At 36.0% G+C, this 26,714-nt stretch overlaps 1 protein-coding gene across 2 annotated transcripts in view; it reads right to left on the bottom strand.

The window, feature by feature from the left end:
* Positions 1-26,714, bottom strand: part of SESN3 (sestrin 3) — a 59,179-nt gene that overhangs the window by 30,805 nt on the left and 1,660 nt on the right. Inside the window, exon 1 of one of the 2 annotated variants that reach the window (XM_011926585.1) lies at positions 26,612-26,705. The exons of the other annotated variant lie outside the window; for it this stretch is intronic. Within the exon in view, the coding sequence (XP_011781975.1) occupies positions 26,612-26,689 (78 nt within the window). The 5' untranslated portion in view covers positions 26,690-26,705. Of the gene's footprint in view, positions 1-26,611; positions 26,706-26,714 lie in introns of those variants that run through there. 2 annotated transcript variants of the gene reach the window in all.

A 26,714-nucleotide genomic window follows, 5' to 3' on the forward strand; every position in this document is an offset into this window, starting at 1 on the left:
TCTGCTTCTGCGCAAGGGAGTGGTTTCCTGGTGTGGACATCTGTGTCCATGTGAAGGGTAGTGGTCACGTGGCTCAGACTTGTGCTATCCAGCAGTATGTCTCCAAATCCCTGGTAGCCTATTACCAGAAATATGTGAATGAGGCTTCCAAGAAGCAGATCAAAGACATCTTCATCCAGTACGACTGGATCCTACTGATAGGTGACCCCTTTGCTGCAAATTCAAAAAGTTAGGAGGCACTGCAGTTATATAAGAATGTGTCCTTATATTTTAGAAATACACACTAAAGTATACAGCAGGTAGAAGAAAATGAGCTTTGAGATTTAATTATTTCAGCAGCAATAATAGCAACACAGGACTGATGAAGTTAACAGTGACAAAAATCTAACCAATATTAAATTTGGTCATGGGTTTACGAAGCTTCATTACACTATTTTTTCTGCTTTTGTGTTGCTTGAAATTTTAATAATTTTTTAAGTGACTAGCAAGGTACCTGAGATAAATAGGCATTTAAATAAATTACAATTATTACAATAAAGTTTTTGTAATTTATAATACAAGTTAATGAAAAATAAATGTTATTAATAAACCTTACTAAAATTGAAATTAAACACTGTAATTTTTATAAAGAAGAATTATTAATTCATTTGATTATTTTTTAAACCTCTGTTATGTACTGAATGTTCCTATCCCCCCCTCAAAATTTATATGTTGAAATCCTAACCCCCAATGTGATGGTATTAAGAGGTGGGGCCTTTGGAAGGTAATTAGGTCGTAAGGGTAGAGTCTTCATGAATGGGATTAGTGCCCTTTATAAAAGAGACCCTGAGAGCTCCCTGGCCCTCTTCTGCCCTGTTGAGGACACAGTGCAAAGATAGCTGTCTATGAACTAGGAAGCAGACATTCATTAGACATAATTTGCTGGCACCCTGATCTAGGACTTCTCAGCTTGTAGAACTGTGAGAAATAAATGTTCATTGCTTCTGCCACCCAATCTTTGCTTTTTGTTATAGCAGCCTGCATGGACTAAGACAAGCTCATTTTCTGGAAGGTGTTGAACTAAATGCTTGAAAATACAAAGATAAATGAAGCACAAGTGCTGACTTCAAGGAAATGCCAGGTAAATAAGTATGGATGCACAATTACAATATATGTTAGGAGCTATAATGGGAGTAACCAAAAGAGGAATGCCTCACTCTGCCTGCAAGAGTATGGACTAAAACAGCCTTCCAGATGGGATAAATCTTGGGAAGGAGTAGAAACTTGTCAGGATACCTAGAAAAGGATAGTTAAGTCTATGTGGATACAACAATACCAGGAAAAAGAAATATAAAATACAAAGACATGACACATCGAGGGAACTATGTTGTTCTACATGATTCCTGGAACTTTCTCAGGGAATAAGACTAGAGACATAGGCAAGAGTCACGTCACGAATGTCAGACTAAAGAGCTTTGATGTTATATAAACAATGGGCAATAGTAAAATAATTACATTTGTCTTTTAAGAAAATATCTCTGACATCCATTAGAAAGTAGAGTGGGATGGGGGAGGCTGGGGGAAATATGAGCTATTAGTAGGCTACTATATTATGTAGGAAAGAGAAGATTTGGGTTAATTAAGCAGTATGGATTAAAGAAAAGGAATTATATTGATCGCTAGTTAGGAGACTAAATAGAACTGAGTGACTAATGGAATATCAGGGTAAAATACTGAGAGAAGTCTAGGATTCCTCACATAATTCTGAATTAGATTACTGAATGGATGAATAATGGCAACACCAACTGATATAAAAGAAATCCACACAATAAGGCAGCTTAGATTTAGGTTGATTGTCACAATCTAGGGATACATGCTTATAAGACAGTAACGTGGAAGGATATGGGTTTCAGGGAGATGAAAACACTGTCAAGAATCAAATGTTTCATTATTTTAATTTGCATTTAAAGACCCAAACTTTTATTATGCATTACACCTTAATATTTAATAACAACTTTATACTAGGTTATCTCACCATCTGTTCACAAACTTCTTCTCAGTGACTCTAATTTGCTTTCCGTTTCTAATACTACTTACTACCCCTGTTTAGCCTATCATTTTATCCTTAGCTTATTGAGGGGGTGGTGTTGGGGGAAGGACAGTAGAGGCAGAAAGGCAAGATATCCAACATTCTGGCCCCTAATCTAACTTTTCAACTTTTGTTTTCCAAGTGTTCCCTTAGATGAACACTTTACTTCACATAAACCTCAACATAGTTCCTAAATTCTGTATATTGACTCATTCAAAACCACAGTGAGTTTTGCCATCTTCTGGATTCCCATTTATGTGACACCTGGTATCATTTTGTGAAAGAGAAGATAAACCTCTTTTATATACCTTTTATATAAAAGTGTTTAATCTTCTCTTTCACTAATTATAAAAGAAGTGTTCCAGCTTAATGACTAATTCAAATCAGGTGCTCAATAAATGTTGATTGATAACACACTATTTCTATATAGTACTCAGCCCATTACACATTTAATGATATTAGAAACTATTTTTGAACAATAACCAGTTTAAAATGTTTTTTGGCATCCTGGATTTATGCCAGTCCTAAAATACACACACACACACACACACACATACACACACACACACACACACATAATTTAATACAGTTACTTCACAACATCCAAAGTTTCTCAATTCCTATTTTGGCAAGAAAATTCTCAGAGTGCAGTTTTTGATAGAAAGAAAAAGCTATAATTACGCTATAATTAAGATCTGTGAAAGTAATTATCTTCTAATAATCACAAAGACTTCCTTTAATTTGTCATTCTCCTGATATCTCCTCCCATTTTCCAGATTAGTTTGCATACAGATGCTATTCAGCCCCTCTTCTGTTCTTTATCATTCTTTTTTAAGTAACTTAACTGAGGATAACAGGATTTGTTATCCTTAGCCTGTACTTAAGGTTTCAATGTTAGTGTACTAAATCAATAGTTTTTCAGTTAACTCAAAATAAACAGGGTCATTCATATCACCTAAACATTACTACTGTTTTTTTAGACGTAATCTTGCTCTGTTGCCCAGGCTGGAGTACAGTGGCGTGATCTCAGCTCATTGTAACCTCCGCCTCCTGGGTTCAAGTGTTTCTTCTGCCTCAGCCTCCTGAGTAGGTGGGGCTACAGAGGCATTTTTTTGTATTTCTAGTAAAGACGGGGTTTCACCATCTTGGCCAGGCTGGTCTCGAACTCCTGACCTCGTGATCCATCTGCCTTGGCCTCCCAAAGTGCTGGGATTATAGGTGTGAGCCATCATGCCCAGTCAATTTATGTTGTTCATAAATGATCCAGTGAACAAGCATACCATAATCTAAAAAAAAGAAATAATAATAATCTATTTATTGTTAGGATTTATGGTATTCAATGATTTTCTTCTTTCCTTAGTTTTTTTTTTAATGAATCAAGGATTATGTTAAAGTATTTTATGTAAACGATAGAGTAGTCTTTTAAATAATCTTTATATGACTAGTAACCTTTATAATCTAGTAGTGTGAATAACAATTGAAAGTCCTCAAAAAATAACGTATGGACTTGTCCTCACATATTTTTATTTTAAAAATATATTAAATAATTTTAGTTCCAGCATGAAGTATTACTGGGCCTGTATATATTAGTGAGGTTTAACTTTACATAACTGTTTTGTAGAGAGTTGATATAATCATGGCGGGACTTCAAATACAGCTGTTTCTTCCCAAAGAAAGTAATTGCCAAAAAATACATTTTTTTCTTCTAAAAGAAGAGCTGCATGATCATCAGTGTGCCAAATGTGCTTATAACTATCAGAGCATATGGGCTGGCTGGTAGGTAGTAATTCCTCACTTAAATGGCTACCATTGACTTTCTTCACAGAATTGAAAAAAACTACTTTAAATTTCATACGGAACCAAAAAAAGCCCATATAGCCAAGACAATCCTAAACAAAAAGAGCAAAGCTGGAGGCATCATGCTACCTGGCTTCAAACTATACTACAAGGCTACAGTAACCAAAATAGCATAGCACTGGTTCCAAAACAGATATATAGACCAATGGAGCAGAACAGAGGCCTCAGAAATAATATCACACACCGATAACCATCTGATCTATGACAAACCTGACAAAAACAAGCAATGAGGAAAGGATTCCCTATTTAATAAATGATGTTGGGAAAACTGGCTAGCCATATGCAGAAAACTGAAACTGGATCCCTTCCTTATACCTTATACAAAAATTAACTCAAGGTAGATTAAGGACTTAAATGTAAGACCTAAAACCATAAATTCCCTAGAAGAAAACCTAGGCAATACCATTCAGGACATAGGCATGGGCAAAGACTTCATGACTAAAACACCAAAAGCAATGGCAACAAAAGCCAAAATAGACAAATGGGATCTAATTAAAGAGCTTCTGCACAGCAAAAGAAACTATCATCAGAGTGAACAGGCAATCTACAGAATGGGAAGAAATTTTTGCAATCTATCCATCTGACAAAGGACTAATTTCCAGTATCTACAAGGAACTTAAACAAGTGTACAAGAAAAAAACAAACAACCCCATCAAAAAGTGGGAAGGGATATGAACAGACACTTCTCGAAAGAAGACATTTATGTGGCCAACAAACATATGAAAAAAAGCTCATCATCACTGGTCATTAGAGAAATGCAAATCAAAAACACAATGAGATACCACCTCACGCCAGTTAGGATGGCGATCATTAAAAAGTCAGGAAACAACAGGTGCTGGAGAGGATGTGGAGAAAATAGGAATGCTTTTATACTGTTGGTGGGAGTGTAAATTTGTTCAAGTATTGTGGAAGACAGTGTGCAATTCCTCAAGGACCTAGAACCAGAAATACCATTTGACCCAGCAATCCCATTACTGGGTATATAACCAAAGGATTATAAATTATTCTACTCTAAAGACACATACACATGTATGTTTACTGCAGCACTATTCACGATAGCAAAGGCTCGGAACTAACCCAAATGCCTATCAATGATAGACTGGATAAAGAAAATGTGGCACATATACACCATGGAATACTATGCAGCCATAAAAAAGGATGAGTTTGGCCAGGTGTGGTGGCTCACGCCTGTAATAACAGCACTTTGGGAGGCTGAGGCGGGTGGATCTCCTGAGGTTAGAAGTTTGAGACCAGCCTGGCTAACATGGCGAAACCCCGTTTCTACTAAAAATACAAAAATCAGCCGGGTGTGGTGGTATGCACCTGTAGTCTCAGCTACTCTGGAGGCTGAGGCAGAAGAATAGCTTGATCCCAGGAGACGAAGGTTGCAGTGAGCCAAGATCGCGCCATTGCACGCCAACCTGGGCAACAAGAGAGAAACTCCATCTCAAAAAAAAAAAAAAAAAAAAAGGATGAGTTCATGCCCTTTGCAGGGACATGGATGAAGCTGGAAACCATAATTCTCAGCAAACTAACACAGGAACAGAAAATCAAACACCGCACATTCTCACTCATAAGTGGGAGTTGAACAATGAGAACACAAGGACACAGGGAGGGGAACATCACACACCAGAGCCTGTTGAGGAGTAGGGGGTTAGGGGAGGGATAGCATTAGGAGAAACACCTAATGTAGATGACGGCTTGATGGGTGCAGCAAACCACCATGGCATATGTATACCTATGTAACAAACCTGCACATTCTTCTGCACATGTATCCCAGAACTTAAAGTATAATTAAAATATACATGTATATGGCACTCTACCTTGAAAAAGAAAGTTGCTTATGGAAGTGGTTACTGCAAGGCCTATAGCCTGTAAGTTATAAAGTAGCAGCAGAAGGATGATCTGAAATAAGACAGAACAATGTAACACCAGATATGAATGGATGGCGCTCATAACGCTCATAACACATCGGTGAACTAAAGGTAGAGGGCAGCTGTTTGAAGTATGTATCCTAATACACAAAATTCACTGTTATGCTCAAATCATTCCCTAATACATCAATTGAAACAAATTTGCATTAAGTATTATAGCAGAACTGAGAGCATTTTGCGTTCTACCACTAAATCACTTAATAAGAACTAAATCACAGTTCTTATTAAAACAGAAAGGAAGACTAAAGAAACTTGTTACCCCAATATACTAGATTCAAGACTCTTTAATAAACAGAGTTTGTGTTTTTTAAAAGTTAATTTGACAAAGTTCACAGGCAAGATAAAGGGAATGTGAAAAACCCAAACTTGGTAAATCTGCTTTTAATTAGGACACAGAGTTCATTACAAATAATACTCTATAAATATTATTATTCTTTATATCAAAGGTTTGGCCAGACTACAAAAAGGAAAAAACAAAAGCAGCTAGTTTACAATTACACTTGCATTATGTGAAAAACAAATTCAGAGAAAAAGATACCCAGTATTATCAAGAGAAATAAGATGCTCTGACACAATTATAGGGGAAAAGAATAAAAAATATCCCAGATAATCATTAATTACTTCCTGGTGCATAGAAAAGTATGTGTTAAAACAATAATGACAAACCAAGTTTGCAAATTCTAAAGTTGTAATCAAGTAAACCAGCAAAATTTCTATTGACCAAAAGGTTTTTATACATTTTTAAGAAACACAGATAGTTAAAATTACTCGCAGAAACACTGATCTTTAGAAATGATGATCAGTAGACTATTCCCTCCAAAAGTAGCAAAATCCAAATTATCTTACTATTCATTCTGCTTTTAAAGGCTCTTAAAGAGGAAACCGAATTTCTTACCTCTCTCTATAAAGATTATGTCTATCAGGTCTCAATCAAGAAATGCAAACGTATTTACCTACATCAGAGTTTGTGGACTAATAAATGGAAACAGAATCATCAGGGGACTTCGATTAAAAACTTCGGCAATTAATAAAAATGTCAAGGTAGTTCATTTCTGAGTTAGAAATGGGATAAAACATCACATTTCTATATGCTTTCCTTTTATTTCTGGACATCAAGAATTTCTATAATATCTGGGTTGAAGGAAAGCAAACACAGAAGAAAACAGTCAGGGGAATGGTTGTTAATAGTTTTAAACAAGTTACCTTGTGTACCTAATAACCTCATCTATGAAATGAGGATAATAGCACATACCTCCCTCATAGGGTAAGTGTGGTGGCCGGGCGCGGTGGCTCAAGCCTGTAATCCCAGCACTTTGGGAGGCCGAGACGGGCGGATCACGAGGTCAGGAGATCGAGACCATCCTGGCTAACACGGTGAAACCCTGTCTCTACTAAAAATACAAAAAACTAGCCAGGCGAGGTGGCGGGTGCCTGTAGTCCCAGCTACCCTGGAGGCTGAGGCAGGAGAATGGCGTAAACCCGGGAGGCGGAGCTTGCAGTGAGCTGAGATCCGGCCACCGCACTCCAGCCCAGGTGACAGAGCAAGACTCCGCCTCAAAAAAAAAAAAAAAAAAAAAAGTGTAGTATAAGGCCTAAAATTGAAGTCCAATATTATAGGATCCCTTGAATCTGGTAAAATTGGGAGGACCTTAAAAGATAATTGCAAGTTCCCCTTCCCTCCCCACCTTGCTCATGGGCATAAGGTCCCCTGGCCAAACAGCTCACCTTCTCAAATGAACCAGGTGTAATTCCCACTTATTCCTGGGTGGCAGGTTTCAGTTCACTGCCAGTTCGTGCAATTATGTAAACAAGCCAATCATAGCTTCATGTAGAAACGTGGGGCATCTCACCCTCTTTATTCTACAAAGCCTGTCTCACTGCCCCTGGATGCTCATTCTGTTCCAGAATACAACTTCCAAGTGCACTGCATGGTGTGCAGTGTCCTTTCCCCCTGGGCTGTGTGTATATGTGACTAATAAATCAAACTGTTGATCTCATCTGTACAGTATTAGGTATTATATGTTCAGCCACCCCCATGACCCAAGAGTGGCAGTCCCTCCCACAGCAGTGGGTGAATAGAAGGCTATTAAAACAGGAAGTGAGAATATTATATGAATAAATATCTGTAAAGCTCTTAAGAGCGTGACATTATCTATACAACTATAAAAGGTTCGCGTCTGTAATCCCAGCACTTTGGGAGGCCAAGGTGGGTGGGTCACAAGGTCAGGAGTTTGAGACCAGCCTGGCCAATATTGTGAAACCCCATCTACACTAGAAAGAAAATACAAAAATTAGATGGGCATGGTGGTGCGTGTCTGTAGTCCCAGCTACTCAGGAGGCTGAGGCAGGAGAATCGCTTGAACCTGGGATGCAGAGGTTGCAGTGAGCCGAGATCACGCCACTGCACTCCAGCCTAGGGGACAGAGCAAAACTCCGTCTCAAAAAAAAAGTAACTATTATTAGAATTATTGTTATTATTAGAATTATGCAATATTAAGTTCCTAAGTACAACACTAGACAAAATGTTTAGAAATTATCTTACAAGCTAAAGAAAAGATGTACAGAATAGGCTGGGTTTAGAAAACTATCAGTTGGCTCAAAGGAGGCCCTTAATTCTATATTTTGCTCAACAAATGAACCATCCTATTAGAAATGGAAAATTGGAAAGTAAAGCCACTTAAGTGAAAAACACCCATTTATAAAATAACTGGTTATAGATACTCTATAATGCTATAACACATTTTGCATTTTTGAGAATTAAAATATATATTTTTAAAAATCATTAAAAATAGTCCATTGAAACCACATACCTTTACCTTAAACGTAAGAACGAGTATTTAATATTTAAGTACCCGTCTTTTCCATACAGTAATGTATTAAATTAATTGAAACTTATCCATGCTTTCACAAGTGAAGATACATAATAATCTATTAACCTCTACAAAAAGTCAAAAGGTATAGTTTTTCATTTTTAGCCATCTTTATAGTTATTTATAAAACATCTTTCTCTCTAACCACAGAATAAGCTCTCTAAAACCTAGGACAGACTCCATATACCTTTTTTTAGTCTTCAAAAATCCTAGTATACATATTAATTAAATAATTCTAAAATTACATTATTTTATAAAGTAGCCATCTTTTTCTATTTCAATTCCTAATAGAAAATATCTCTAGATTAACACATAGTGCTCAGATTATATATTTAAGTTCCTGAAATTTATGCAGTAAGTTTTATTATCTACCATATAGTATTAAAGTATAGCAATACAACTGCAGCTATCGCTTGAATTCATAGTTAAGGAAAAGAACTAATATTCTGATGAAATATTAATAAGCACATCAGATTCCTAAAGAGAATGACTGATATGACAACATAAAGAAATATGCTATAGATAGGCACAGTACCTTCATTCATTTCCAGATTGTATTTATCTATGTCTATGCATCTGAGTCCTCATTAGCCTCCTACACATACATTATTATTCCCTTGGTGATTTACCTATAGCTGCTTTAGATATCTATTAAACCTGTGAACATTTGTCTTTATCTCAATGCATCTTTAATTTGCCATCTCATTTGAATCTACTGTCTGTACTATCCATCACTTAAATTATCTGTTCTTCTCTATTATATCAAAAAGGTAATAGCTTTTTAAATTTTTATAAAATATGTTTATTGTTAAAAACAAAGGACAATGAAGAGAAGTAGATCGTAAAAATAATCTCCTGTAACCCCACCACCCAGAAATTAATACTGTTAATTTTGGATTCCTTCTTTCTGTATTTATTTTTTTTTAAATGAAAACAAAAATCTTCATATTCCTAAAAAACAAAAACAAAAAAAACTTGGTCTTTTCCAATCAATAACATATTATGGATGTCTGTCCACTTCTATACATAGATCTATATCCTATGAGTTGCCCAGTATTCTACCGTATTTATGTCACAAAATTTATTTAACCAATTCTCTCATTAACAGTAACCTTAGAGTATTAAGCATTTACTGATGATATGTTAAAGATGAGAGCTGATTCAATTGAAAATGAGCCCTATACTGAGATAAGATTTAGTCAAGGGGCAAACAACAATAGAAAGGAAAAAGACAAAGATTACCGATGACAATGTGGTCTTATTCTCTAGCTTCTAATATACAGCACTGTCACTGACCTTTACTGAAAGCTAGGTGAACAAGCAGCTAGAATCAAAGGGCTCTGCTTTTAAGTAAGTGTGGATGCAAGAGTGAACACGGGAAGCAGGCTGCCAGTGGAGTCTTTTAAATAGGATAAGTGATCTGTAGACCCCAAATCGTAGGAGTTGGCTGGAAAAAAACTGGCATAATTTGTTAAGCTTTTATTTTTAATCTTGTTATTGCTTCCAGTGTTCCAGAGAGATAGTTCTGTTTAAATGTACTTATGAATGACCCATAATTTAGTCAGTATTTTTATTCTTTATGAGAGTAAAATTACAACCAGAGCTAGGCAACTCTTTTTTCCTCAGGCATGAACCCAATCCTATATCTAAGCTTCTCAAGTTCTCTATCAATCTGAAGATAATAATTATCATTCATTAATTCAGAGAAGGAATTCTGTAACATTTCAAAATACTCAAATAAAAAGTCCTGTGTAAAAAAAAGAAAAAAAGATAAAGTTCTGCTGCCTTAACCAGTCATGCAATAACTGACAGGAAATATTCTCATACCTTACTTTTGCCATACTGCTATTTTAGACCATGAAAATGCTTTTTACATTTTTCTTTTTCATGAGACTCAAAGTCAAAAGCTGACTGTCCATTGCCATGGAGACAGTTCTATTTAAGGTACTATATTAGCCCTTTCCTCACAGAAGGAGATAGAAAAATGTTCAATAGAAAAGCGTCACCTACCATGGTTTAGAATTAAGTAATTACATATGCTTCTGGGGCAGCCCATGCATAAGGAACTTTGGAATTAAAGTGGGATAATTTAATACAGCCAACTATTCACATAAGTAACATCAATACAGGTTAAATTTTAGTACTAACTTAGAGTTAATATGAGGAAAAGACCCATTACCTCAAAATTAGATGCAACCAAAGAACAAAATAAAATTACTTATAGTTACTGTCCTAGATAGAACTGCAACTAACTGAAACAATCTTTGCTTTTCAAAGAGCAACCTTCTATTTATCTATGGTCCATGTATAATACACATGCCATGGGTTTCTTTTGTTTTAATTTGTAGGCCTCCTGTCTCCAAATGGAGACTTTCTGACACTCCATTTTTAGTTGAAGAGTAAGCTACTATAGGTGAAACAGAACATCTATAATTTATATATATATGTATTTAATATTGTCCAAGAGATTCAAAAGAATTAAAAAAAAAATACCAATCCCAAATCTGTCATCAGGACAAATGTTATCATTTCTTCTTTGATTAAAAAAAGTTATTTTCTTTATGAAAGCTTACAATATCAATCTTCCTTGAAATAAAAATAATCTAAATGGAAAGACCTACCAGAGTCTACCAGCATTAGTGCCAAAATGCTTATTTTTATGTAAGCAAGCACGTCCAAGAGATATTTTCACTTGATTCCAGTCGTAAACAAGCTTTCAAAACCCAATTCCTTTTTCCCCAAGCTAAAGTTCAGAATGTAGCAACAATAAAATACGACATATTTTTCTTACAGTGAGAGCACATTATATCTGAAGGTCTCAAATCTGTATTCTGTAAAACAGGCAAAAGGAATCTTCCTGATTCTAGCACTGGTACTGCCAATATCATCTATTTCAAACAACTGATACTGCATGTTGAAACTAAAGTGGATGTAAACAATTTTCATCTGTGGATGCATTTGGTTAATAATACTAGACTGGTGGTACTAAATTCTTAAGAGTATTAGAGTCACCTGGAAGGCTTGTTACCCTACAGATGGTTGGGTCCCATCCCCAGAATTTCAGAAGACTCAGCAGGTCTAGGGGTGGGGGGTGGGGAAGTAATCTAACAAACCCCCAGTTGATACTGATACTGCTGGTTCTAGAACCACACTGTAGAACCATCGTCCTAGACATTAAACAAACTGACTCGCCTGTGGAATTGTTATTCCTTGCTGGTTAATACTTCAGTCTTTCTCCAAATGAAACATTTTAAATAAAACAATAGCTTCCGTCTGGGGGAGGGGAAGTAAGAACAGTCAATCATAGCAATTTGGGAAGGATATTAATTCAATGAAGACGAAGTTAAGTCCTAAAAATTGTTATCTAGTTTGGTGAAATGCTGAATTACAATGACATTCAGGAAAATAAACACCTGACATGTAGTAAACGGTCTGTGTCCCCTGTGAATTCAACTGGCCTTGATAAACAAATATCTATTATAAAATAATGAAGAGGAACTTAGTATTTGAATGTGAATTTTTCCTAGAAATAACCGTAAACCAATTATCTGGCACATATGCTCTAGAAAAGGTATGTATCAAGTTTCTGTGAATCCAGTCTAGCTTTTCCACTGACTTATGTCTTCATTTTAGAAATCCTTTATCTTAAATTGATTGATATACAATAGACAGCACACTGTATTTTAGTTTCTAAGTGCTCTACACCTTCTGTCAAATGATCCATAAACAATAAAATGTGTTAAGATGACTACAAAGGTAGAATAAAAAGAAATGACCTTTTATAGTAACAAAAGACTCCTCTTTTACAGTCATGTAATGTATACCTATCACTGAAAAGGCAATGGACACGTTAGGAGTGATAGAAGACATGTTACTTCATTTTTGTGACATCACAGTACTTTTTATGAATGATAACACAGTGGTTTATTAAATGCAAAATTTATTAAATATACACTGTCAAAATGAGTTCAAATTTTAGTAGCATTCTAAAATGAAAAATGAAATGCTTTAGCACACTGATGGCAGCATCCTAGGTAATTTCTTACTCAGTGTTTTTAAAAATCAAATTGTTTTTAAAAATCAAATTGTTTCTATAAATATGTACATCTAACTATAAATGGAGTTATCATTGAGGTACTTATTATCAATTCATTCCATTTTCCATTGTGACAAATATGTTCTCCACAACAGCTCTAATAAAAATCTAATAATTAGTAAAGGAAGTAAGATAAAATCACATAGATGTTAGCAATAATTAGTAAAGGAGGCAAGATTAAAAAAAAATTTAACATCAATTAAGAGTAAAATACTGGTTGGGTGCAGTGGCTCACACCTGTAATCCCAGCACTTCAGGAAGCCGAGGCGGGTAGATTACGAGGTCAGGAGTTCGAGACCAGCCTGACCAACATGGTGAAACCCTGCCTCTACTAAAAATACAAAAACTAGCTGGGTGTGGTGGCATGCGCCTGCACTCCCAGCTACTTCAGGAGGCTGAGGCAGGAGAATTGCTTGAACCCTGGAGGCAGAGGTTGCAGTGAGCCGAGATCATGCCACTGTACTCCAGCCTGGACAACAGAGCAAGACTGCCTTAAAAAAAAAAAGGAAAATATTTTCCACTACTATATGCTTATACATCATGCAAATTTGTTTTTTAAAACCACACGCATTTAGATTAGTGATTGCTTTACAAGATAAAAGAGAGTAAGATAAGAAAGGTCACCCATATCAATGTATGCATATTGTGCATTTAATTCTCCCATATGTAATCATAAAACTACACAACCATAACAAGAGTTAGTCAGGAGACTCCCTACCAAATCTAATTTGAAGCATACATTAATAAACTGCTTAACTGTCGGCGACTGTGGCTCACACCAGTAATCCCAGCACTTTGGAAGGCCAAGGTGGTTGGATCATTTGAGGTCAGGAGTTCGAGACCAGCCTGGCCAACATGGTGAAACCCCATCTCTGCTAAAAATACAAAAATTAGCCGGGCATGGTGGCAGACATCTGTAATTCCAGCTACTTGGGAGGCTGAGGCAGGAGAATTGCTTGAACCCGGGAGGCGGAGGTTGTAGTGAGCTGAGATGGCATCGCTGCACTCCAGCCTGGGCAATAAGAGCGAGACTCTGTCTAAAAAAAAAAAAAGCTTGATTGTCAATCCTCATTTCAAAGGAAGAATTCTGACTGAATAGGGCTTGAACCTTGCACACTGAACTAGTTATGTCATGGTTTGATCTAGGTATCGTTAGATCCCAACCATGGAACGCATCATACACTGATGCTTTCACAAATGTGCAACCTAGATAATGGTGCCATATTAACTACATTGATTAAATGCTTAGTGTGCAATTTTAAAAGCTTATCCCCAAAAAAAGTATTCTGAATGACTTGATTTTCCATTTTTTAATTACTGACATCCACCACTTCTGCTCATCAGAGGAAGGGTTTGTTTCTGCTGAATAACCTGCCTCTCACAACACTCCCCAACACCAACACTCACATATTCCTGCATCAGGTACCACCTTTGTCCCCTCTGGAGTTAAGTATATGGTTCATTTATTACGTGACACATTTCTTGAGCACCATTGTGCTAATGTTGGTTAGGGAAGGTAGGTAGGGAATTAGGATTTTAAGACAATAAGACGATTAGTTCAAAGTTTTACAATTATTTACTATAGAACTACTGTGCTTATGTGTATGGCCTGTAAGCCCAAAATATTATTACCCAGCCCATTACAGAAAGTTTACCAAATCCTGCTCTTGACCATCTTGTCAACTGGGAGGCATAACCCTGATGATCTCTGCAAGACCCAGGCATGTGTTGCAAGTCATCACGCTATGTAGGTAAAAACCCTGATGTTCTCATTCTAAGTTTGTTCAGTGCCTAACAGGTGAGAGCACTTAATGTTTCCTAAATAAATAAAAGATATTCATATAGTACTCAGTGATTTATAAATGTTAATAGCCTTAACATTTCTGGCCTAAGAATCTGAAGGCCAGTAAAAGGTAATAGCATTTGACATAGAATTCTGATAAGCATAAAATGGCAATCTGTATAATTTTACAAAAAAAGAAAACTGTTTCTATATTCCTATCTACCTGAACATACATTTACCCTCATTTTTAAGAGCACCAAATACTAAACAGGTTTCTTGTATAATCAAAAGAATACTTACTAGTTTATGCAAATTTTGAGTGTTCAACATTGCACTGTGCCTAAAGAATATTAGAAACTAGAGCTTTAGTTATTTTTAACAGCTATACAATATAAAAATTAATCTCATGAGATTAATTATATAGGTCATACTCTATCAAAACAATAAAACTACAACACAAATAGGTATTCCACACCCCAACTGAGAGTTCACTAATTTCAAGTAACATACAAAAGTTTTGATAAAAGAATTTGAACATTACATGGAATTTAGAGCTAAGATATCTTACTTTCCTTTAAAAGCCATTTATTTTTATTAATTTTAAGTTTTTGTTTCTTTACTGGAGCACATTTGCTGGACTGATTTGTTTTACTTTACTAATTTACACCAAAAAATTGAGATAAACATATTAAATATCTAATTTTATATCAAAAAGGAACTTTCTGGGTAGGTAAAATCTGATTTCTTTTTCATTTGTGTTACCTTAAAGACAAAAATAAATAATAACAAATATGCTACCCAACTTAAAATTCACCATGCTGGGCTCAAACCTTAGTCAGTACAAAGTGAACAAAGTGAACAAGGATAAACCAGCTTGATATTGGCCATCGGTTGTCCCAACACCCTGCTTATTACCCAACTTTATCTCTTTCTTCATTTCAACTCCTACCTAAATATTGGATAGAACTTCATTAACACAGTTTTCCTATTAGACACAGCACAATTGACAAGCACATTCTTGGAGTAAACATATTGAAAAATACTTTTTTGCCAAAATCATTACCTTTTTAATGTTGAGTAAACAAGTTAGGAAAGACAGTCTCCAGTGAAGCAGTTACTTGAATTTGAGGATATATGTTCCTCTGGAAACAATGTTATACCCAGTGGTTAGGTTTCTAGGCTAATTAACAAATGCCTGAACATACCTGTAGTATTAATAGTACTCTGGAACTTAACCACATATCTTACTGTGTTTCTATGGAAAACTCTCAGAATTGGAGTTCTAACTTAAAATAAATAGCAGAACCATATCTCCCTATAAATCCCTCCCCCCAGCCACAAACCCTTTGTAAGACTGGAAAATCTTCTAGAGATGTAGATTCTGTAGACTATAGGGGATGTAGGTAGGGGAATGATAACAGTCCAAGGGTTTCTTTGGTTCCTTTAAACAAAATTTTTGTCTCAACATATAATGAAAGCCAAACGAGTAGAGGAAATGGGCATTCATGTTATTATTTATCTTCATAAATAATTGTTTTACTGAAAAAAACTTACAAAAAAGTGAGAATATTTCTTAGAGGTCCAATTTGCGAGACACATACTTAAACTCAAAATGCTTCCAGATAATATCTTTTGTCACAGACACTAGAGCAGTATTAAATGATTCAATGTTATTGAACTAATTAATGACTGGCTGGCAGGAGGAGGAGGGCAACGTATGCTGGTAAGTTAGGAAAAAAAATCTTGAGGTTAAGAAAGAATGGTCACATAATTAGGATTTACACAGATAAAAGAGATAACTATATAGGTTAAAACTGTTCAATAAGAACTTTAATGTGTTTCTCAATAGATTTAATCTTATAAAATAATTTTTTGCATTTCTAATGTAAAAATAAGATAGAATACATACGAATTTGAAATCACTCCTATAAACTCTTGAAGAATCAGGTCCTATTAAGTTTCATTAGTTTTACATTTTATAACAGCCTTTTACACAAAGAAAAACATGAAATATAAGACAAGGCAGTGTTTATACCTGCATAATGAGCCAGGCTTTGGAGTTCAACCTGGTTGCAAATCCTAAGTCTGTCACTTACTGGTACTATAACCTTTAAGAAGTTAAGAATGCCCTGTGAGCCCTAGTTTCTTTATGCATAATCTGTGAGTAATAATTCATTGCAGGTTGTGATGCTTGAATGTGATAACATATGCAGAGCTTAAATGCTTAGCACAGACTATGGCACGCAAGCAGTATTCAGTAGAAGCTATTGTCATTATAGATATTATAAAATGTGTTTTGAAAGTAAGAGTCACAGCTGGGCCAGGTGGCTCGTGCCTTTAATCCTAGCATTTTGGGAGGCCAAGGCAGGCAGATCACTTGAGGTCAGGAGTTTGAAGCCAGCGTGGCCAACATGGTGAAACCCTGTCTCTACTAAAAATACAAAAAATTAGCTGGGCATGGTGGTGGGTGCCTATAATCTCAGCTACTTGGGAGGCTGAGGCAGGAGAATCGCTTGAACCCAGGAGGCGGAGGTTTCAGTGAGCCGAGATGGCACAACTGTACTCCAGCCTGGTAAGAATCACAGTCTCAGATAATTACAATGATCTTCTACAAAACCCAGTTTTAGTACCCATGAGGTAAATGTGATCTTTCTAAATATTCAGCATATATATTGATAACTGAAAAGACAATTTTCATTTCTTCAACTGACTAGTTCCATCTTTTCAGTATAGGAAGATGTAAAAATAAAATATGTATCTAGAAAGAAGAACATATCTTTCCATTACAAGTAGCTATTAATTAGGAGGGAATAAAAAGAAAATAAATCTTACTAAAATACATATTTTATACTTGCTAAGAAGTGTCTGGTGGTGCAAGAAATAATACGGCCCTAAATCAGCCATTTTAATTTTTGGTCTTATTTATTCACATATAATATTTTCAATACATTCTTTGTAAAACATAAGGTTAAATGCCTGTCATACCTTATTAGAAACTTTAGGCAGCATAATGCAAGATATTTCAACCAGCCTAAATAGGAATAAAATATCTTATGATATTCATGCATCCCTCAAGGGGCAGCCAATATACTGGCCTACAGACCAATCAATGACTCACTTCTGCATGGATCTAAAAAGTAAAGGCTAGTTATGGGGTAGTCTAGGCCTATGAACAATTCTATTTCACATTTACCAAGGGAGTGCCTGCTGGCCAAGGGGTTCATAGTTGGTTTGGGAGACTTTCAAAGTAAAGGGCTTGTGGAAGTGGAAGACTGAAAGGCTAAGTCAGAATTCTCAAGTCAAACTGGAAACCTAGGCTCACCTAAAATCTTGGAATTTTGAAGGTATACCCTTAACTAGTCAAAAACAGCCATTCCTTATAAAACACTAACAGATTCCAAGAAGTGGAGCATGTGTCCATTTAAAAGCAATGGCCACTTTACATTTCTGAGAAGGACCAGCAGCTAAGGCTGGTGTCTTGACCCTGTCCTCTTTGTGGGACATTCTTGCTCCCTATTAGAATTTCCTTCAAAAGTGATATATTTAATTGAAACATTTTCATGGCCACAAGGATGATGAAATGCTTGAAAGCAAAAACAAAGAAGCAAAGAAGTCCAGGCACCACTGCACTCAAAGATTATTTTCTCAAATAATCTTTGCTATTGCACTTCTGAAAGTGTTTCTTATAAAGATAACAAAATAAAGCCATAAAAGAACAGACATATTTTGGAAAATGAGAAAAGTTTTCATACAGTTGGCTATATTGTATTGTATCTAATATAAATACACTACTGATATTTTTTAAATAAATGTCTTTAAATCAAAATCCTATTTTGCTAACAATAAACTTTCCATTAACTAGATCCCAAATAAGAGGCAACCTAGTTGGAGAAATGTTTATGTAATTGTTAATTATAATTCAGTATGCTAAGTGCAATAAATGCAGTGCAATTGAATATCATGGCAGTCCAGAGGATAGAAGGAGAAGGAAGACTTGGAAGATTAGAAAAGGCTTTTTGGAAATGTCATCAGACTTTTGAAGAACAGTCTTTCTTCGGATTTTTAAAAGACAAATAGGTAATTCTATATGGTAACTACAGGTTTAGATTACAAAGGATACATATTTTAAATAGTTCAAATCACATAGGTTTAAGGAAATTGTTATGGGGACACATGACTAAACGTTTTGGCTTGGTAATGTATTTACTTTATATAGTGAATTCCACTTCCTGCCCACCATCTCTACTCCTATCACAGTGATGTCTAAGGGACAATTTAGATACAGCTAGTCACTTATAGGTCTCACCAGATCTAGTCAGACAGAGTAAATAGACCCTTATGCTAATGCCTTCAAGACTACACTGAATGCAGGTAGTTGCTGGCTGTCATAGCTTTTGTGTATAGTGTACCATGCCCCTTCCACCCCACCCCCGCAAACCCACCACACACACATAGAAAGTCCACTGTACCTTTGTGGATTTATTTAGGAACTCCCACATTCAGAGCTATCCCATCTCCTGTTTACAGCAGTGGTTTTGTTTTCCTTTGTCTTAATCTTAACAATGCTTGTTATCAGTACCCTGCACTAACAGTTCTGTCTCTTCTCTCAGATTTTTTCTTGTTCCTCCAGCTGCTGCTTCTCCCACACTTCTCAGCTTTCAAGCCAAACAGGCTAACCTTGCTACTCAGGGTCTTTCTTTCCCTTGCAGCCAAGAACCAATCAATTAGGTATAATGGACATAATTTTTGGATTTGACCTTTCTTCAGCTGTTGCACAGTACTAAAGGAGAATATTCCTTCCAAGTGAAAGAACTTTGTTTTTTTCCCCTCTAGTTTCTATCAAGATAAAAAGATGCTCATGGAAATTAGGGAAAGATCATTTCCAGTTAGCCAGTTACTGTGGTAGTAGAGAAGCTTCTAGGACGTCACTGAAAGGGTGGTAGACAGCATCTGCAAGTCATACACACACCAAACAGAGGTAACTGAGTTGGCTTTATCAACATTTTCTGTCAGTGGTATTAAGCTTTTTATTTTCCCCATAGAACTACACTTATATATACCATATACTGGCATCAGTAGTAACTCTGGCTTAGTAGTTCATACATGTCTTGGCCCTGGAACCCCTTCACACTCTTAAAAATTATTGAGGACCCCCAAAGAGCCTTTGTTTATGTGTGGGTTATAACTGCCAACATTTATTGTATTAGAAATTAAACCCGAGAAAACTTTGAAATGTTTAATTCATTTAAAATAGTAATAAAATCTATTACATGTGAATATAAATCACATTATTTTCAGGAATAATTGTATTTTCCAAAACATAAAAAGTGAGAAGAGTGATATTTACATTTTGCAAACCTCTTTAATGTCTATTTCATACAAGACAGATAAATTTTCCCCATTCAATCTGCTGTGATGTGTTTTGATGGAACTATGCGAGAAAAATCGAACCTGACATAGCTATATAGTTGGAAAAAGAAGATAAGTGTGAATATTTTTCTTTGATACCACACTAAAACTCAACAAGTATAGCTTCTTAAAGGCTAATTACAATGTGGTATCTGAAATCATATCCATGACCTCAAATGTTTATATCATATTAAAATCCACTTGTACATTTCACGGTTTGAATGGATTTTACCCATATATGATTTTGATAAACATTTCCTCAAAAGTAAGCAAAGTGATCCTGAAAAACTAGAGGAAAACAACTGACAATAATCATTGTCAGTGATAAAAAGAATGGTCAGCTACAAAGATTACCTTGTCCATTACGCTCTAATTGGCTGCTCTTGGCAGAAAAGGAAAGAAAGACCCCAATTAATAATGTCTGTCTCTGTTGGTCATTTGAAAAATATTGGCTCAATGAGTTACGTAAATCTTTCAAATACTGACAAATTTTATTATACATTATCAAAAAATTACATCCACTAATATCATACTTGATCTCAAGGGGACAGCCTTTAAGAATCGGGAAGCTTTAAGGCTACTGGTGACAGATACATATTTTTAAAAATTCTATTTTTTCCCTGAAAGCTTGAATTTTATTACTGGCAGCAAATACTGTCAATTAGTTTCCTTGAATTTTCAGGGTCATATTATTCATTTATAAGATAATGTTTACCAAACACCCAGGTCTGAGTAACCAAAGTTTGTCTGACAGGTGTTATTTCCAGTAAAAATGGGGTTACATGAAAAAAGTGGCTAGTTCAGCTTGCAACTAAAACAACTGCACAAGTTTTCTCCTGGAGCCAGCCAGTTTGCTATGCAGTGGATGCACTTTATACTTTCCATTTTGTCATATGGGGTATTAAAAAGATGGACACAAAAAGGTCAAGATTCAACAAAATTTAAATGTTTACTGCTTCTTCAAGGACATTCAGTGATATTGAAATTTTCTCCCCATTGTTGAATGTGCTGTGGTAAAGAATACAGTGATAACTGTTTGGTGCCACTAACCTGATTGATACTAAGGGGCTAGCATAGTTTTACCCCCACTGCTTTTGCTCTCAGTCAAGAAGGCAAATAAAGTCTTTGTATAATTATGAACACAGTTTTGACCTCTCAGGCCTTCTGAAAGGGTTTTGGACCCACAGGGATCCAAGGACTATACTTTGAGAACTGCTGCTTTACCTTATTAAAGAATTAGTCAAACAACTGTTAGAGAGATAAAAGCAGCCAGCTTACTCTTCTCCTACTCCTTCAGTTAATCTTCAATAGTATTTAAAGTGTGGCTAACTTTCATGTTTCCAACCAATATTACCTGGAGAATCTTAGGTGCCTTTGGGCATTCCACAGATGCTGAAGCTGGGAGTAGGGATATTCCCTAGCAGCCTCAATATTGCAGAGAACAAATTGAAACAGCTTATTACAAAGGCAGTATTAAGAATTAAATGGATTTCTTTGTTATTAGTTGTATGACTGAGATCAGGCCACTTAAATCTTCTCAGTTTGTGAGAATCAACTGAGATAATGTGAAAGCACCCTAAACACTGTGAAGGTCAATACAAACTTAAGTTATTATAATCCAGTTATTTCAAAGGAAGAAAATAAAAAGGCTGAAGAGATGGGGAGAAAAGGTTAAGAGACTTTTACTTCCATCTCTTCTCCTAAACTAAAATAATTAAAAATTTTTGCTTTACCCTAGATTTACCCCCACTTTCATTAAGCACAATTTTCCTTAACTCTTAGTCTTTACAAACTAAATACCAATTCCCCTTATCTACTGAAGTGTCAAGGAGGCAATTTAATTGAGAATCAAAAGTCAATGCCTTGAATTACTATTTAAGTGCACGGGTGGGAAATACAGATAGAAATATGGAAATCAAAAATAAGTAAAAAAAAGTCATTCTGACTAAAAGCATAATCTTTACCTCTCATTTACAGGCAATAATTAAACAGGACAGAAAAGTGAGTATTAACCAAATTACTCAGTACGTACTGAAATATATTCCCACAACACAGAAATAACTAAGTAAGAGAGTCTGGGAAAATGGAAAAATACATAGACTTGTCCTTTTCTTTCTTACATGGTTTACTAACTTCATTAACACACATCTCTCTCCAACTATACGGCAACCTGTAAGGCAAGTAAAAATTATCAACATTTTACAGAGAAAACTCTGCTTCGAAATCAAAAGATCTGTCAAAGACCTAACTGCAACCACATCTGTGGCTTCCAGTATCACTACATTAGTAGTTATGTTTTGTATTTATTTAGTGGTGGGGAGTTGGGGGAAGCAGCAGAACACTTTTTACAAATTAAATCTTCTATTGAACCTGAACTACAAAGCATATAAATATACCAACCAACCTTCAAGTATTTTAGTAATAAAGTAACAACTACTGATAACAATAAATTTGTGTTCTCACAAGTAAACATTTAACTTAAGTAAATATGCAAGGAATTCTTTTGAATAAGCCAGTGCCTTCACAATCAATGACAATCTTTCTCATACATGACACAGTAACAAAAAAAAATTCAAGACCTGCGCAAAAATAATTTTGTAATGAAAGATAATGGTGGTAGACTCCAGTGTATTAAAATTATGCGTACATATTTGGGGGTACCCATATTTTTAAATTACAATTTTAAAATATTAAAACATACTTAAAAATTTAATGCAACTCAAACATTTTAAAACCCCAAAGAATCTTAAGGGTCCATACGAAGCAGTTTAAAAACCATTGCATAAAGGTTTGCCATCACGAATTTACTACTTGATCTCTGCTTAGGATATTTAAAATAATCAAGTTAAAAACTGCCTTTGACAATCAAAAATATGTAACACAAGAAAACTGATTAACCAAGGCATAATGTAACTAGTGGTCCACAGATAAAGCAAATACCTTTTATTGGCTAAACCATATAAAGTTGCTATTACTTAACAATTTTGACTATAAAAATGAGGCCCATATAGTTCAATCTACTATTTTTCTTTTTTTTTGAGAAAGAGTTTTGCTCTTGTTGCTCAAGCTGGAGTGCAGTGGTGCGACCTTGGCTCACCGCAAACTCCGCCTCCCAGGTTCAAGGGATTCTCCTGCCTTAGCCTCCTGAGTAACTGGGACTACAGGCACATGCTACGATGACCAGCTGATTTTTGTATGTTTAGTAGAGACAGGTTTCACCATGTTGGCCAGGATGGTCTCGATCTCTTGACCTCGTGATCTGCACACCTCGGCCTCCCAAAGTGCTGGGATTACAGGCATGAGCCACCATGCCCAGCCTTCAATCTAGTATTTTTCATTTTGACAGTATCTTTGTTTATAAAACCATCAAAAAGCTGTCAAAATATATGATCATATAACAAAGTGAAAAGTGCAATAACAATACAAAGATACATCACTATAACTATCTTTACATTAAAAAAGTTTAAATGTTAGATCATCTAAACTTAGAGCACAAAATTATTCATTCAAGTAGCACTAACTGCTCAATACCCAAAGTACATTGTAATATGCCACTTTTTTATTTACTGGAAGATGAGTGGACTGATAATTACCTACCTTCCTCAATGCAGTTTGACATCACTTTCCAAATTAAAAGATCATGTTCTTCTAGTTATCACTTGAATTTCTTCAAGTAAAAGATTCAACTTAAAAACTCGTTAACTTTATAAATAGAAGCATTTCCTCTTTTATTAAAAACTTTACTGAACTACATCACTGACAATAGAGCAAGTTAGACTTAAGAGTTAGGGATTTCAGGATAGTTTTGATGGTTCATGTATTTATGGATATGGTTTACCTCTCCATTCTTTTTACTGACCTAAGGTTACCAAATTAGGTGCATTCAATATTTTAATAAGTCTCTTTATTTTGGAGGATACTAAATCAAAACTGTAAATGGACTTCTAAGAATAAATGCAATTCTCATACAACAAACAATTCAACATTCAGGCATTGGGTTAAACTAAATTATTTCATTTGAAGGTGAATTCCATTCCTTGTGAAGTTCCCCTAAAATTCAACACACTGCAACAAATTAAGCCACTTACTGAGAGAATAACACTTTCTGCCCCATATAAAGGTGACCCTTCTTCCATCATTCTATAGAAATATAAAATCAAAAGTAATTCACACTGGATGAGCATGAGTTTCATTCTTCCATTATGAATTAGACTGAAGAAACATTCAAAACGCTATGACTCACTTGGCTATATTACTGAACACTTTATTAAATGGAAAACAAGATAAATTCAAAGAATCACATTTTGAGAGTTACAGACGACTTTTAACTTAGAGTTATATCAACAAGAAAAACATGTCTTTATTAGAAATAAATTTTTCACTGTTATTTTAAGAATGATGAAACATTTAAAATGCTACATACTGATTCTCTTAAGAGCACTTCAAAGTGGCACTCTTAAAAAGCTGCAAATGTTGCCAAGTCATGTTATAACTGGCTCAAAGAATCTTATTTCCATTAAGTTATTTCATGCCACTGCATGAATCAATATTAAATACCTTGGAGTTACTAAAAACTGGAATACTGGCAGAGATGTGCACAGCAATTATAAAATATGAAAATGTGAATACTCCTTTTCCACGTTTCTTTTAATAATGGCTAGAAATGAGGATGTTCTTTCTAGGTAAACAGAAATAGTTTCTTAAAAGCTAAAGGAAGGATGTAATATCTTAAATGCTAGCAAAGTGTCATGGATCCATAGCCATAGCTCTCTCAAAAGAAAAATGAAATACATTTTGAAGCCTAATATTACCGCCAAACATTTTATTAGCCTAACAAATTGCCAGAGCCATTAAAACTTTTTTTTTATCAAAGTCAATACAGTGCTCTTTTTCCTTACTCAATTAAAAAACATAACTTGCTGTCATTTTAATCAGGCTGCACTTTAATAAAATGTGTCTTAAACTACACATTTTTTCATGTCAAAGACATAACATAAATTTAAAAATTAAGAAATACATTTTTTTTGAAAGCTAAGTTCAGATGACATCTGGCCCTGCAGTGAAAGAGTTAACATTCAGCTAAGCTGATCTGCACTTCTGATCCATTACATTTCTCACAAGCTACCCTACAATGAGTTGAGCAAGTATCAACTGTAATTTGATCCTAGAGTTTATGGAAAAAAATAACTGCACATACTCAACATGCACATTTAATAAAAATCTGTTTCAAGAGAAACATATCCGATAAACACAATTTAAGGCATATTTAACTGTTCAATTAACCTCAAATCTGCAATCCCTTTGCTCTCACGCTCTCAAATAAAATAGGAAGAAAAAAAAAAAAAAGCAGCAGCCCTACTGCAGGGAAAAGAGGCTTGAAAAACAACTTTGATTGGCACTTGGCCTGACCCACAGAGGAAGAAAAACAGTTTTTGGACAAAGAGCGCAAATATTTGAGCTTGCTTACTTACGTGCTTTTTTCTTTCTTCCTTAAAAAAAAATGTAGAAAGAACAATCCCAAAGTGAACTGTATTTAGAGATATTGACTAAAAACGGTACAATATTCATCTCCGCTTTCAGTCCCGATGCATTTGCACAGCTCAGCAATTTTAATTCATTTGTAGTGAACAAACAGAAGCATCTCACCTAACGTTTCCACTTAATAAAATGTAAAAATAGAGTTTGAATACGAATAAACTGATTACAATATTACTTTGGGGCAGCTGTTAAAATCTGATCAAAAACTCGAGAGACCTTTTTTTCATTCCTTTCCCCATCCCTCTTGTCCTTCCCCACGGGGCGATTAAGCCAAGTAAGCTAAACAATACTAGAGTAAACTTTCTATCAGTCACTCTAGGAAGCAGCAATAAACTGATGGTGCGCCTGATTTTTCTGGATCAACACGGGGGGAGGAGGGTGCTAAGGAGGAATAACCCACATCCACCTCAGTCTCCTCCTCCCCCAACACCAGCCTCAGGAACTGGCCAGGTCGAATTGCATTTCCCATGGGCATAAAGTTCAAGATGCTTTACTGGTTCCTTTTCGAGACTACAGACACAGGACGATCATCCAAACAATTTGAAAAGAGAGGTGTTGGGAAAGGCGCGCAAGGCAGAAGCAACCGAATAAACAAAAACAACACTCGCAAGAGTTAGCTACAGCAAAGAGTGACTAGCCAGGTTCCTCGGGATCCGACCCAGCTGCTCTGATTTCACACCGATCTCCATCAACAGCTAAACTGCACAGGGAGGAGGATCGAATCGATCCCTACCGTCCTCCGCCCAAGGAGCTGACCCAGGGTAGCAAGGTAGGGAAATGAGCCGTAAAGGAGAGCAAAGGCACCAAAGAAAAAGAACAAGGGAAGAAAAAATATCCCAACCCCTCCGGACTTGCGTCTGTCCCGGCGGAAATAAAAAGCCGCAGCAGTCCAAACCCTCCCGCCCTCAACCCACGCCCCCTTTTTCAGTCCCTGCGGAGGGACGGTGCCCGGGAATCCCTCTGAGCCTCCCCCAATGCGCGCCCGGGGACGAGCCACCCAAGCCCCGGTTGGCAAGAAGCGACCCTCGCCGGCAGGACCCCGGGCCGAACCCGTACCTTCCGCAGCACTTTCCGGCAGTTGGTACAGAGCAGGTAGTTGGCGGCGGCCGACGGGCTGCTGCCGCCCCGGTTCATCGTGGCTGCGGGCGCCGAGGCGCAA

The sequence above is a fragment of the Colobus angolensis genome, unplaced genomic scaffold (assembly GCF_000951035.1).
Source record: "Colobus angolensis palliatus isolate OR3802 unplaced genomic scaffold, Cang.pa_1.0 Scaffold7, whole genome shotgun sequence".
Lineage (NCBI taxonomy): Eukaryota > Metazoa > Chordata > Mammalia > Primates > Cercopithecidae > Colobus > Colobus angolensis.